Source organism: Chelmon rostratus, chromosome 2 (assembly GCF_017976325.1).
Source record: "Chelmon rostratus isolate fCheRos1 chromosome 2, fCheRos1.pri, whole genome shotgun sequence".
In the NCBI taxonomy this organism is placed as follows: domain Eukaryota; kingdom Metazoa; phylum Chordata; class Actinopteri; order Chaetodontiformes; family Chaetodontidae; genus Chelmon; species Chelmon rostratus.
In genome coordinates, this window is record NC_055659.1 from 17,503,028 (window position 1) to 17,516,792 (window position 13,765).

The 13,765-nt window shown below is 42.8% G+C and overlaps 3 protein-coding genes across 5 annotated transcripts; 1 reads left to right on the top strand and 2 right to left on the bottom strand.

Annotated features, from left to right (window-relative positions):
- Positions 1 to 25: 25 nt before the first annotated feature.
- ruvbl1 (RuvB-like AAA ATPase 1) lies at positions 26 to 5,798 on the top strand. Its single transcript, XM_041958327.1, has 11 exons — positions 26 to 458; positions 1,104 to 1,190; positions 1,301 to 1,433; positions 2,428 to 2,579; positions 2,946 to 3,035; positions 4,187 to 4,336; positions 4,424 to 4,487; positions 4,580 to 4,778; positions 4,890 to 4,992; positions 5,073 to 5,164; positions 5,388 to 5,798. The coding sequence occupies exons 1-11, from the start codon at positions 318 to 320 to the stop codon at positions 5,545 to 5,547; spliced, it is 1,371 nt and encodes a 456-aa protein (XP_041814261.1). The 5' UTR covers positions 26 to 317; the 3' UTR covers positions 5,548 to 5,798.
- A 1,978-nt stretch (positions 5,799 to 7,776) lies between these two features.
- Positions 7,777 to 9,148, bottom strand: mustn1a (musculoskeletal, embryonic nuclear protein 1a). 3 transcript variants are annotated; one of them, XM_041954883.1, is made up of 4 exons: positions 9,009 to 9,148; positions 8,659 to 8,722; positions 8,405 to 8,531; positions 7,777 to 8,059 (listed from the first exon to the last, which is right to left on the bottom strand). In XM_041954883.1, the coding sequence occupies exons 2-4, from the start codon at positions 8,665 to 8,667 to the stop codon at positions 7,962 to 7,964; spliced, it is 234 nt and encodes a 77-aa protein (XP_041810817.1). In that variant the 5' UTR covers positions 8,668 to 8,722; positions 9,009 to 9,148; the 3' UTR covers positions 7,777 to 7,961. The 3 variants fall into 3 exon arrangements, with proteins under 3 accessions (XP_041810817.1, XP_041810808.1, XP_041810800.1); XM_041954874.1 differs by lacking the exon at positions 9,009 to 9,148 and having other exon boundaries at positions 8,659 to 8,864; XM_041954866.1 differs by lacking the exons at positions 8,659 to 8,722; positions 9,009 to 9,148 and having other exon boundaries at positions 8,405 to 8,588.
- A 215-nt stretch (positions 9,149 to 9,363) lies between these two features.
- On the bottom strand, positions 9,364 to 12,943 carry rft1 (RFT1 homolog). The gene is made up of 10 exons (XM_041958265.1): positions 12,666 to 12,943; positions 12,485 to 12,570; positions 12,254 to 12,376; positions 11,870 to 12,161; positions 11,648 to 11,782; positions 11,263 to 11,523; positions 11,010 to 11,154; positions 10,816 to 10,921; positions 10,471 to 10,720; positions 9,364 to 10,382 (listed from the first exon to the last, which is right to left on the bottom strand). The coding sequence occupies exons 1-10, from the start codon at positions 12,726 to 12,728 to the stop codon at positions 10,218 to 10,220; spliced, it is 1,626 nt and encodes a 541-aa protein (XP_041814199.1). The 5' UTR covers positions 12,729 to 12,943; the 3' UTR covers positions 9,364 to 10,217.
- Positions 12,944 to 13,765: the final 822 nt, after the last annotated feature.

The following is a 13,765-nucleotide window of genomic DNA, read 5'->3' on the forward strand; positions in this document are numbered from 1 at the left end:
GAAACACAAACGGAAGTGAAAACTGTAATGGGCGGGGTTTTGATTGAAGAAAATTAGTGATAGAAATTTAAGCCAATGAATGCGTCGCATCTGTCGACAAGGTCCAATAGTTTTTTCTAGGTAATCCAAAAAGGCGGTACTTCAAGGTATCACTTCCGCTGATTTTCCCTAGTAACCCACATGGAAACCGATTTCCCTGTGTTTTGAGTTTAGGCGCCGATTGCGGCGGTGAGAAATATTCTGAGCTACAGGAGGTATTTTCTTCACCGTGAACCAGCTTTTCGGTTTTTATATCACTTTGTAAAGTAGCAGTCACCATGAAAATCGAGGAGGTTAAAAGCACAACGAAAACTCAGCGCATCGCCTCTCACAGTCATGTCAAAGGACTCGGGCTGGACGAGGCCGGGAATGCTAAACAGTCAGCATGTGGTCTAGTGGGCCAGGAGGCTGCAAGAGAGGTAATACTCACGTTTTACTGCACCTACGTTAGTCTTGCATTATCTGGAGAACTTACTTTGAGAGCCGATGATTTTTCGCAAGCAAGATTTCGCTCATAGCAGGCGTTAAGATGCTCCAACAAGCTAGCTGAATTCTGTTAGCACTGCGGTGTCGCTGTTTCATACTCGAAAAGAAAAAGGGAAAGTACAGCCTAAATAGAAGTCACATTCATCCATTCTTTTTTCAGTAAACGTTTAATTTGTAAATGTGTAACCGATCTCCTTCGCAGCTATTAAACAAAGAGACTACATGTATTGATCAATGTAGAAACCAATGGGTCTGCTGTACGGCAATAACGGCACCCAGTGGTGGTTTTATTGAAATATGAGGATATTTTGTCAGTCAAGTGGAGAACCTGCAATCATTGCAAATGAAACAAGATGCAATCTCTGACCATATTTATATGTGTCTGTTATCAATTCAGTGACAGAAGACAAGTTTAAAAATTGTCAACAGATATAATTATCCAGGATTACCTCACTGTCTTAAATCAAAGGCATAGTGTGCCCTTTTCCCAACTGCAAAAGATTTTAAATAAAAGAATATATTTTGTTTGTTTGTGTGTTTTGTTAAGTTGACATTTTACCATTGTATGTCTACTCCAGGCTTGTGGCATCATTGTTGAGCTTATCCGTTCAAAGAAGATGGCAGGAAGGGCAGTGTTGCTGGCAGGGCCGCCCGGTACAGGAAAGGTAAGTGTTCAGTCACTCGCATGACAGCAGAAGAGCTTATTTGAATGCAGCTGATTTTGTCGTTGCAGACTGTGACTCTTATATTCCCTTTCTGCCTCTGCTCCCGTCAGACTGCCCTCGCCTTGGCTGTAGCACAGGAGCTGGGAAACAAGGTGCCTTTCTGCCCAATGGTTGGCAGCGAGGTCTACTCATCTGAGATCAAAAAAACAGAAGTACTGATGGAGAACTTCAGGAGAGCCATTGGTGAGTGTCACTTAAAGTTGATTTGGTTTCTTAGCCATAGCTCTAACCCCTAAAATATATCACTTGTGACCGACCAAACATTAACACGAATGTCATTCTGAATGCTGGCAAACAGTTTAAAAATTATAGATACAGCGAGAGAATGCAGATTCTGAAAAAACGTTGTAAGTCGCTAGACTTTCTACTAAGATGCTTTACTGAAAAAGCTCTCTGTGAAAACAAATGAGAGGTCTGTGAATTAAAAGCTGGAAAACAATTCCATCCACTGCTATTGCTTTGTGTCAGGGCAGCATAATTGTCAGAGAAAGACATTTCAAAAACTCAGTACGTATAACTGACTTTGTTCATCTCTTGGCCCAAAAAGACCATATATGTTCACCTCATTCCCTCAGTGAGGAGTCCTTGGGTAGGAAGAACAAGGTGTCCTGCTCACATCATTCTCATGGGCTGAAATGCAACACTTGACAGTGGATTTATGAGAATGGTGTTACGAAGGAAGGAAGGAAGGCAGGAGAGGGGGAAGGTTTTTGTCTGACTGCTGATGGTACCTGTCGCAGAGAAGGAAATGGAGCTTAGGCAAAAGTAGAGGTGGTCATCAGCACCTTTGCTCCTCCCCCAGAACAGGATCTACAAGGGGGGAGGGGGGTTTCATTTCTAAGTTGTCATCACTCTGTCAATAAGAGCGCTGTGACAGACGGCCGCTGCTTTAAGCATTGCTCTCTGACCCTCACCACAGCAGAACAGCCATCTGTGTGCTGCACATACTCTGTACACATACAGGCTGCATGAAAGAGGGACAAGAGTGTGATCACATTACACAAGATGATGCCCCAACATTTCATGGGCATATGCACACGTTCTGTCTCTGTAATGAAATGCATTGTTCAGTAGACTGAAGGATGTGGCAGCTTAGTTGATACAGGAATATAAAGGCACGATTGAGTCCTCACCCTGTGCTGAGTGTGTGTATGTCTGTAATGTCGCCCTCATTCAGGACTGCGTATCAAAGAAACAAAGGAGGTGTATGAAGGGGAGGTGACTGAGCTGACCCCCTGTGAGACTGAGAATCCCATGGGTGGCTACGGGAAAACCATCAGCCACGTCATCATCGGTCTGAAGACAGGCAAAGGCACGAAGCAGCTCAAGGTCAGACTGGGAGCTAATCGTTTTTTCCTCCCTTGCTTTGTCTTTCAGTTGCACTTTTCCTATTGCTGCATGTAAAGCACTCTGAGCTATAAACGGTGTAATTATAATAGTCAGTAAATTGGTGGAAACAAGGTCCCTTAATCATGTTCCAAATGCTCTGGGTACTTGCTAAAATATTCATGTGGTTCCCTTTTCATCTTTATGAGTATCCTGACAAACGGTTTTTTATGTGTTTTAAAAGGTTATCAGATTTAATATTCATTGGGAAAATTAAAGGTCAGATTTCAAGAATAATGTGCTGTAATAACACTGATGAACAAGGTAAGAACCGGTGTCTAACTTAAAACTCTGATCTCGTTTCCTTAGCTGGACCCCAGTATTTATGAGAGTCTTCAGAAAGAGCGTGTGGAAGTGGGGGATGTCATCTACATTGAAGCCAACAGTGGAGCTGTTAAGGTATCGCTATAATACTTTGTGTATTATACTTTACAGTTGTGGAATGTAAATTTACTCAAGTTCTGTGTTTAAGTATAAATTTAAGGTACTTGTGCTTCAGTATTTCCTTTATGTGCAACTGCACACTTGTACTCCACTACACCCCAATCTGATCTTATAGAAAATGATGCATTCCTAATGATTAAATTATCCAACAGCACATAAAGTAGCTACAATTAGAAATTTTAATTCAAATATTCTGTGTTTTTTAATGTGTGAGGATGTGCCACTTTAAGGATGTTAGTGTGGTGATTCTACATTTCTTCTTGCAAAAACAATGTCAGACACACATTAGACAATTTTTTATGTATGCCTCAATATGGATGGGATCTTTAAACACATTTTGCTGATAATACTTCCACTGAAGTGAGGTTTTGACTGCAGGACTTGTATTTTCACTGTGTGGTATCAGTACTTTTATTTAAAGATCTGAATACTTCTTCCACTGCTGCTCCCTCACAATTGTCATAAATTCCCATTAGTCAGTCAAATTAGAAAAATATGTACATACTCGACTTAAATAAACCAACATGTTAAATTCACAAGCTCACAACTGAAATATTTCAAATCAAAACCTTAACAAATATTTGGTTAGACCAAAGTTCAGTTGTTTCTGTCTTGCACGTCCCCATCAGTCCTTCATGGTGGCGTCCTTTCATCTCTTTCAGCTCTGCTGCATTTCTACTGTACTCTGGAATGAGCCACTCTCATTCCTGCAGCTCTTCATGCTCCCTTTATCTCACCATCTCCCACAATGCCTCTTTTACAGCAGAGGGGCTTGTGGCCTGCGTTGACAGGCCGCGATGACGGCTCCTTTAATCGGTGCAGGTGGGCCGGGGGCACAGGTCGGCTCTAGTCAGAGGCCAGAGGAGGAGGGCTGGACGACACATTTGTTACTGTTGACAGCCATATCATGACCTGCCCTCTGAGACTCTTTCATCCGTCAGCCACATGCCCTCCTCCCTGCCATGGGCTGGCACTGGCTTCAATCACACACCTGCTCCCCTGTGCCGTCTTTTGTTTCACTGTTGCACAAAGCAGTGTGAGACATTCATTTCTGTTAAACAGTGGCTGGATAATAAACTTATTTTGTTGGTACTGTGTCTTTGCAGAGACAAGGTCGCTGTGACACATTTGCTACAGAGTTCGACCTGGAGGCAGAGGAGTATGTGCCGCTGCCCAAAGGTGATGTCCACAAAAAGAAGGAGATCGTCCAAGATGTCACACTGCATGACCTGGATGTTGCAAATGCCAGACCCCAGGTAAGTAACTGCAGATGTCCTGTAAGTTAATATCAGAGCAGCTGTAGCATAATCCCCTATAAATAATTGCTTACTTTTTGATCTCAGGGAGGCCAGGACATTCTGTCCATGATGGGACAGCTGATGAAGCCCAAAAAGACAGAGATCACAGGTAGGGAAAACTTCCCAGCGCACATCACTGCCTGGCTTCACCACTAGGTGACTTTCATTGTACAACCGTTACAATTTTCTCTCTTGTTTAAGATAAGCTACGTGCTGAGATCAACAAGGTGGTAAACCGCTACATCGATCAAGGCATAGCTGAGCTCGTACCTGGTGTGCTGTTTGTGGATGAGGTGCACATGCTGGACATCGAATGCTTCACATACCTCCATCGAGCACTTGAGAGCACCATCGCCCCCATTGTTGTGTTCGCCTCTAACAGGGGAAACTGTTTAATCAGGTTGGAGTTTAGTTTTTATGGAGAGTAACACAACTTTGAACAGAAAAGAACGTTTTTCTTGCAAAGATGAAACATTAGTAGTACTAACATTTGTCATTTGTCGCTCACTAGGGGGACAGAGGACATCAGCTCTCCACACGGCATTCCTCTGGACTTGCTGGACAGAGTCATGATAATCCGCACCATGTTGTACACACCACAGGAGATGAAGCAGGTGAGTATCAAAGTATCTTCATGTGTGATGCATGAAACCAGTGTCTGTACATGCGTCCCTAATGGCCATTTGGTTTATAGATCATCAAGATCCGTGCTCAGACTGAGGGGATCACTATCAGCGAGGAAGCGCTTACACACCTGGCAGAGATCGGCACCAAGACCACCCTCAGGTAAGGATGTGAACTGTGTATCACTGGATAGAGTGTAACTATGTAGCTATGATGTAAAGTGCCAAACCAAAGAGGAAAACTACATTTGAAGGATGAACACATCCCTATATTACTGTTACACGGGAGTAATACTGGGGCTGAAATTAAGGTCAGATATAAAGGGAAGTACTATATATGGAGATCTGAGTATACTGAGTGGCTCTTATTTCCTGTTTCCTGTCAGATACGCCGTACAGCTGCTGACGCCAGCCAGCCTGCTGGGCCGCGTTCAGGGAAAAGAGACTGTGGAACGAGAGCAGGTAGAGGAAATCAACGAGTTGTTCTACGACGCCAAGTCTTCTGCCAAAATCCTCCAAGATCAACATCACAAGTTCATGAAATAAAAGTGGATTTCCACTTTTTTTTTCCATAACTCTCAGGGCTGGTTTTCACAGCCAGCTCTCACATGGCTTGGTCACTTTGTTTCTTGTTCCAGGCTTTGTTTCTTTGCTTTTTCCCCATCTTTCCTCTCTGCACCATGGCTCATTCTAGTGCTTCTGCGTCATTTACTGTCGTAGTTTTGTTCTAATAAATTTTAAGTTTGATTAATTACTTTTTTGTTGATGAAGATAATTTTTTGAATAAAAAGGAAAAACACAAATTGACTCAGTTTTCTTTAAAGTTTTTGGAATTATGTATTACATTTTTACTGACATTTACTACATTACTGGCTCAAATGGCTGTAAAACACACCCTAACCCAAATTTGAATATTTCCAAGAGATTATAAAGGTTACTTTGTTGCAGTAATTTTGACCCTTGACAAACCAGCACAACTGTGCAGACCACATACAGATTTTTAATTGATAAACACAGTTACAGTTGTATGAAAAAGTTTGGGCACCCCTGAAAATTTCCGTCATTTTCATTTTTAAATCATCGGGTGTTTGTATCAGCAACTTCATTGTGATCTATCAAATAACTGATGGACACAATAATATTTCAGTGGTGAAATGAGGTTTATTAGATTAACAGTAAATGTGCAATATGAATCAAAACAAAATTAGACATGTGCATAAATTTGGGCACCATAACAGAAAAATCTCATCAATATTTAGTTGAGCCCCAGCCACCAGACGCTTCCTGTAGCCTGTAATAAGTGTCTGGATTCTAGATGAAGGTATTTTGGACCATTCTTTACAAAACATCTCTAGTTCAGTCAGGTTCGATGGTTTCTGAGCATGGACAGTCCGCTTCAAATCATCCCACAGATTTTCAATGATATTCAGGTCTGGGGACTGGGATGGCCATTCCAGAACATTGTATTTGTTCCTCTGCACGAATGCCTAGAGAAGATTTTGAGCAGTGTTTTGGGTCGTTGTCTTGTTGAAATATCCAGCCCCGGCGCAACTTCAACTTTGTGACGGATTCTTGAACATTATTCTCAAGAATTTGCTGGTATTGAGTGGAATCCATGCGACCCTCAACTTTAACAAGATTCCCAGTACCAGCACTCGCAACACAGCCCCACAGCATGATGGAACCTCCACCAAATTTTACTGTGGGTAACAAGTTTTTTCTTGGAATGCTGTGTTCTTCTGCCGCCATCCATAACGGCGCTTGTAATGCCCAAATAACTCAATCTTTGTTTCATCACTCTACAGCACCTTATTCCAAAATGAAGCTGGCTTGTCCAAATGTGCTTCTGCATACCTCAAGCAACTCTGTTTGTGGCGTGTGCTCAGAAAAGGCTTCTTCCACATCGCTCTCCCGTACAGCTTTTCCTTGTGCAAAGTGCGCTGAATTGTTGAACGATGCACATCCACACCATCTGATGCAAGATTATCTTGAGGTCTTTGGAGGTGGTCTGTGGGTTGTATTTGACCATTCTCACCATTCTTCGCCTTTGCCTCTGATATTTTTCATGGCTTGCCACTTCTGGCCTTAACAAGAACTGTGCCTGTAGCCTTCCATTTCCTCACTATGTTCCTCACAGTGAAAACTGACAGCTGAAATCTCTGAGATAGCTTTTTGTAGCCTTCCCCTAAATCATAATGCTGAGTAATCTTTGTTTTCAGGTCATTCGAGAGTTGTTTTGAAGCCCCCATGTCACCACTCTTCAGATGAGAAAGAGAAGAACATGTTGAAATTGGCCACCTTAAATACCTTTTCTCATGATTGGATACACCTGTGTGTGGAGTTCAATGCTTAATGAGCTCATCAGACCAATTTTGTATTCCAATAAGTAGTTACAGGTATTCAAATCAGTGAAATGACAAGGGTGCCCAAATTTTTGCACAGCCTATTTCTAACCTCTGATTTAATTACATACAATTGAATATCGCCACACTTAAAGTTTTTGTCTCAAAAACACCCCAGTACTCAGCTTTGATTAGGAAATGATTGGCATGCCACTTTTATAATTTCCTGTGAAGATAAAGTAAATTATTATGCAGCCTCAGAGGGGTGCCCAAACTTTTTTATACAACTGTATGTAAGACTGTTGTTTGTTCAAATATATAAATTAAAGTATTGCATGAATGCAGCTTTTGTGTTCATTATTATAGCCTCAGTTTAAAACTGGGTGTTAGTTTGACTAGTTTGACAAGCTGTAATAAGAGAATTATGAGAAAAAGTGGTTTACTGTTTAATAGAGTACAGTGCAAAAACAAGTGTGATTTTTACAAAGAGCACAAAGCTTCTAAAAAGGCTTTAAACAAGATTATTCATGGCTTGAAGTACAGCTGGAAAACAACTGCTAATAAACCCTTAACACGGAACAGGTGTTTTCCAATCACGGTCAGGCACTCCCTGACCTGCTACTTCCTGACTGGTCGACCCGAGCGTGTGTTCAAAACGGTCTCCGCTCCTGACCTCCCTCCACTGAACACAGACGGAGCAGTTTTACCCATTTTCTCTGTGAAGAAAGAGGAAGAGCAGCCACAATATTTCACTGGCAGTGAGGCAGTAAGACGGTTTATGTAAGACTGTGGATATGCACTTTATAAACACACACACACACTCCATTTTTCATCCCACTGGGTGAGAAAGAAGATTGACAGGAATCCCCCGTCATCACCAGTCTCCTCTCTGTATATGGAGTGGAAACTTGAGCATCATGGGAAACGCCCCTCACACTAACTCACAGCCAGAATGTGATCATAGCTTAACAAAAGACTGTTTCCTTTCAATTTTACCCATAAGATGAGCACCAAATCCTTTGTGTGTGTGTGTGTGTGTGTGAGAGAGAGAGAGTCCTCACCGCACTCCTCCATCACTTGAAACGTCTTGCTCTTCGCTGGCCCACTTGAGCCCAACTTGGTCTTTGCTTCGGTCAGGTCCTCTTGTCTCACCTCGGGACGCTGCACGTCTTCATCATCGTGGCCTGGCTGAAGGGCAGCAAAAGAAGGAGGAAAGGTAACAGCACACATCTGTGACTTCTGGCTCTCAGCGTCTGCTCGAAGTCCTCTCAACAATAGGAGAACATAACATCTGTTAAAATCAATGTGGTCTTACTTGAGACATGTTGGTTTAGGAGTTGAAGAGATGCTGCAAGACACTCTCCTCTTTCTCTTTTCCTCTGGAAAGTCAAGTCAAACACACACACACTTACATATATACACAACGTAGCAGTGATTCCCCCAGTGGACAATAAACCTGTTCTTGAGACTAATAAATGACGCAATGAGTGAACGAGCTCCTCCTCCTTTCTGTCTCTGCCTCTGGTTTTTCTCATGGACTGCTGTGCTCTCTGCCGCTTCATTCGAAACTGATGAGATCACTGCTACAACTTACAGCATGATATTTCCCCAAATACATCCCCGAGGTGCAAGAATATGACAAATGGCTGTCAGTGTGTCCTCTACCTCCCTCCTGCAGCCAAATCCCTGCTTTCCAACAGAAAGCCAACCAAAGTGGACACAAAGTTCAAAAGATATGACTCCAAAAATAAGTAGCTGTCCATCCTAAGACATTAAACTTGCCAACAAACTTCATATTATGTCTGCTTCACATACAAATCTAAAAAGGGGGGGCGGTAGTAGAAGAATAAGCATTGCCCTGCTTTAAAAGAATGCTGTCCCCACCCCTTCCTGCTCATTTTCCATAATTACATCATTATTCCGCCCCGAGGGACCCTAAACTCAGTGGTGACTAGTACAGAGGAAGGACCAAACAAATGGCTTCAAAGTGTTTCCAAGCAACATGTCAAATAATAACTGAACTCTACTGAGAGCAAAGCAAAATATGACCAAAAGCAAAAAGCATCACTGGAGCAAACCAGTGCTCTGCATCCTCACAGTCTACATCTGTATATCGGTTTGTGGCGCGCAGAACAGGATTTATCCCTGCTTCTTTACTTCGGCAAAAACAAAGCTTACGCGAACAGACCTTTCATGAGTGTCGGTGTGTCATGAGATACAGAACATACACAAACCAGTGGTGAAATACATACAAACCGGTTTTCATAAACAAACTGCAACACAAAACCATCTTTCTCTCATCACTGCAAATTTGGATTAACCAAATTTAATCAAATGTTCCTCAAGCAAGTTTTTTTTTAAACAGGTTTAATAGAGAATATTTCTAATTTCAAGTCATGTCATGTTATCGTATGTTATCAAGTAAAACCGTACATTCAGTTTTTTACTAAAATGCATTTCAGTAATGTAGCCTTAAAAACAGCTGGGCTCCTCCACAGTGGTGATTTGACATGTGTGGACACACAAAACAGATCCTTTGGGCTGCTTGAGTTTTTCATCATATTAACTATAACACCACAAGTATGAATTAGGTTGCCTTTTCTTACTGTGTAGGACAATCTAACAAATTCAACTGTTTTCTTAAAATACAGTCATTTTTTAATCACCCACAATTACGCTCCAAAACGACAGGGACATGTTTGTTCGCATTTGATTGTCCGAACACAGGAATGATCCAGTGAAAACATTCCAACATCATAAAAAACACACACACACACACAGTTGTTCCCTCGCTGCTTTCACACAGTTAGTAACAGTCAGTCAGTGGCTCCTGATAGAACTGTGTGCAGTGAACCAGCTTTCTTCCAGTCCAGTTTAAGTGTGTTTCTTTGCGTATCGGGGCAGAAGCTGAGTCCTCACAAACTGAACAAGCCGAGTCTCTGTGAGAAGAACAGCAACGAACACACCAAGCAGACAGGCTGCTCCTACGCCGATGTGGACCAGCCTTAGCAACCAGCCACTGTCACAGCAGAACACACCCTGAAGCCAGAGAAGAAAGAAGCTCAAGCTGATTCGTACAACAGGATAATATTTGGAGATGAAATGCAGATATATAATCTTCTTGTACCTCAGACAGCGCTGTGACAACGGCACTGACAGCAAGTGCCAGGAGTAGGAGGGGGGAGGGCAACAGGCCTTGCAGAGGTTGCCACTGACTGGGCTGGAAATAGTGTTGTATGTAAAGCAGGCTGTGCAAGATTCGGAGGCCCATGTTAAGGCAGTTTGCCAGTATGAAGCCCACAGCGCCAGCCCACCATGTCAGCATGTAGGACAGGAACAGGAAAGACACAGACAGAGCCAGCATTACAAAGTTATACCTGAGGACAAAACACAAGCACAGCGTTAACTGACAGGTAACATGATGTGTCATTACTGTATACATTTGTCCGTGTATATATTTTTAGATTCTTACTTGTCAACATCTTTTTGGCTCATGGAAGCAAAGACAAAACACTCTGTTACACCGTTGACAGCCAGCAGGAGGACATAGCAGCTGTAGCATCTCAGCAAAGTGGGCCCTTTAACAGAAAAAAACATAAAACCAGCTGTGACTAAGAACACCCAGCACAGCAGAACTTGTCACATATACCCAATACAACCACCTACCTGCCCCACTGCTCAGCAGAGAGCCGCCATAAATGTCCAGAGCCAGGTGAGAGTAGGCGTAGCCAAACACTGTGATGATCAGACCAATCACCAGCACCAGTTTCAGCAGACACTCCAGGACCTCTGCTGCAATGGCAACATCTTCCTGCAGACAAAAGCGTGAAGCATGAAGACCAGCGTGAAGTAAAACCAGCAACCGTTCCTTTCTAGTCAATCACAAAGACAAGTTTGCGTTCATGGCCAAGACTCACACCTGTTTCTGACTTCTGACATCACGTCCCCGCTCCAGCACTTTGGCAAAGAAGATGTAGAAGCTTTCCTCGATGGGCAAGAAGATGAAGCGGGCCACCATGGAGCCCAGATTGTTGACGATATCATAAACTCCCTGGTCTCCAAAGCTGAGGACGTTCAAGAAGGTCATGACGTAGCGCTCACCCTCCGTCAGGATCTGCTTCAGGAAGGACTGCTTGAAGAAGCTCCACGTTAGCCGAGCCAGAGTCCAATCAACCAGAGGCTGTAAACAACAGACGAGGATCATTATGACAGTATGGCAACAGTTCATCTTGTGAATCATCAGTTTGATTTTGTGAGGATAGCTCATAAATAACAAACAGCAGTATACTGTCTTGCCCTTCTACCTCTCCATCAGCTCTGCAGGGCAAGAGATCTCCAACGCGGCGCAGAGGAAACTTCTTCTCGGCTGCCTCTTTTGAGCCCAAGAAACGAATGAAGTAAACAGCATAGCAGAGCACCAGGAATCCTGTGTACACCAACTAAAGAAACACCCACAGCTTAAAATCATTACGCAGAGAGAAAGTAATTCTAGACATAATGCATAAAGATTTCAGCTCATTTCTTACATGAGCAGCAGAGAAGATGTAAAGGCCCCATTCACGGGCAAACACCACCAGCGCCACAGTTACGCTGCACTTAGCTATCATTGCTAAGCTCTCGCCGACCACCTTCAGTCGGACAAACATGTGAGCTTGAGCCAGGACCCAGAGGGGCTCAGCCAGGAGCTCCTGCACTCCTGCCAAGGCGAACAACACCACAGCAGGGCCGTAGAAAGGGACAGTCTGGGGGTCCGGGACCTCCAGGAGCCACAGCCAAACACAGACCAGCAGGGCTGCCCATAGCACACCCAGAGGCAACCTGAGAGATAAGAAAGGCAAAGATAAAACACACAGGCTGCATACACAAGATTAAACACTTTAGATGTTCATCACTTTGTAAAATCCACTCACGTCAGCCATAGCAGGTTAATAACTTGTCTCCAGCTGTGGTTTGTCCCAGATACCCCACTCAGACAGGCTCTCCGGAAAGCTTCTCTGGATAAAAACACTAATGTGGAGTACAGTAGTGTAAGCCTGCATGATAAAGACACACACATGCACGTTACAGGAGCTGGCGCCGTGAAATGAGCTCTGTATTATCCTGGCTGGTGGCACTGATCTCAGCGTGTCGGTCATCTTTACCTGACGTTGACAACGCCAATCAGCTCTTTGGACACAAAGCGCAGTGTGAATGCATTCAGCAAGAAGGTGAGGACACGGAACGTCACCTGAGACAAAACCCGACAAAACATATGAATCATTCAACAGGCTAGTTGGAAGTACTAGCTCACTGAACTTTTAAACACTGTGTGTGTTCATGTACCTGTAGCAACACATTATACGATGCTAGCTTGGACGCATTCTTCAGTACATCCTGAGAGCTCATTTTGGACTTCCTCTGACTCGCTGGAAAACTTTAACAAGCGTGAATTTGACAACCTGTCTGCTGCTTCCTACGTAGGGAAATCATTATACAGTCACACTGTGAAAACCGTCACTGTGGCTCCCGAAAATCGATAATAATAACGCCTTATTCCGAATGAGCAAGTGTCAGATTACATTTGCCGGATAGCAGTAAAAGATAGAAGTTGTAGTAGTAGCAGTAACACTTCCGTATACATTGTACGGAAGCACGTTGCGCGGTGACGTCGAGGTACGTAAAGTCCGCCGCGATGTCGCTAGAGGGCGTAAGTATCCCTCTGATAATCTGTGGTAGGTGACAGTGGTGTTTGGCCCATACACATTGGTTACCAACATATTGATTCTAATAAGATAAACATCTACATTCAAAGCATCAATTGTGCTGAGAAAAGCGCCATTTGTATGTTATTTTGTCACACAGATCTCAAACTCTACATGAACAATTAATACTAGCATTATTCTGACTTGGATAATGATAAATCTGTTAGAATTCATAGTTTTCAATTGCATGTGAAGCCCTCCTTCCTTTTTTGTTGTTTTTTCATTTTGTATGTTTAAAAAAATCATCTTCCTACAATTCCCTGACATCCTGCCTGTAACAGCTTCATTTTCAATTTCCAAATTAGAAGCACTTTTGCATCACTTTAAGAACTTTTTGTTTATGAAGTTATGGGGGCTGGTGGGGGTCAAATGGTGCTGTGCAGGTAACAAAGTACATCCTACCCACACAGGAAGTGCAAAACTGCCTTCTGTCTTATTGAGCATAAGAGAACCAGACTATGATGGTGTCTCCAAGGATAGTTTTTTTTTTTAGGTTTGCTTTATTCATGGATTCATAAAATACAGGAAATCCAAGGATTTCTTTCAGTTAGGTTATTTTCAACATGGTTCAAGATGTTAAAAAATAATTCAGACAAAAACACAATAACAATACCAAAATACATAAATACTAACTAATTGCAAAATTAACGTCCATATGGCAATACTAAAATACAACAAACA

What these genes read in the sequence shown, in the direction of transcription:
- rft1 (XM_041958265.1), bottom strand. Translation starts at nt 12,728, where the DNA reads ATGAGCTCTCAGGATGTACTGAAGAATGCGTCCAAGCTAGCATCGTAT. An exon ending in CCTGCAGAGCTGATGGAGAG is followed by an intron (nt 11,524 to 11,647) that starts GTAGAAGGGCAA and finishes TGTTGTTTACAG; the next exon opens with CCTCTGGTTGATTGGACTCT. An exon ending in TCTGCTGAGCAGTGGGGCAG is followed by an intron (nt 10,922 to 11,009) that starts GTAGGTGGTTGT and finishes TTTCTGTTAAAG; the next exon opens with GGCCCACTTTGCTGAGATGC.
- ruvbl1 (XM_041958327.1), top strand. Translation starts at nt 318, where the DNA reads ATGAAAATCGAGGAGGTTAAAAGCACAACGAAAACTCAGCGCATCGCC. An exon ending in AAGGCACGAAGCAGCTCAAG is followed by an intron (nt 2,580 to 2,945) that starts GTCAGACTGGGA and finishes TCGTTTCCTTAG; the next exon opens with CTGGACCCCAGTATTTATGA. An exon ending in TTGCAAATGCCAGACCCCAG is followed by an intron (nt 4,337 to 4,423) that starts GTAAGTAACTGC and finishes TTTTGATCTCAG; the next exon opens with GGAGGCCAGGACATTCTGTC.
- mustn1a (XM_041954866.1), bottom strand. Translation starts at nt 8,573, where the DNA reads ATGTGTGCTGTTACCTTTCCTCCTTCTTTTGCTGCCCTTCAGCCAGGC. An exon ending in TCAAGTGATGGAGGAGTGCG is followed by an intron (nt 8,060 to 8,404) that starts GTGAGGACTCTC and finishes CTTTCTTCACAG; the next exon opens with AGAAAATGGGTAAAACTGCT.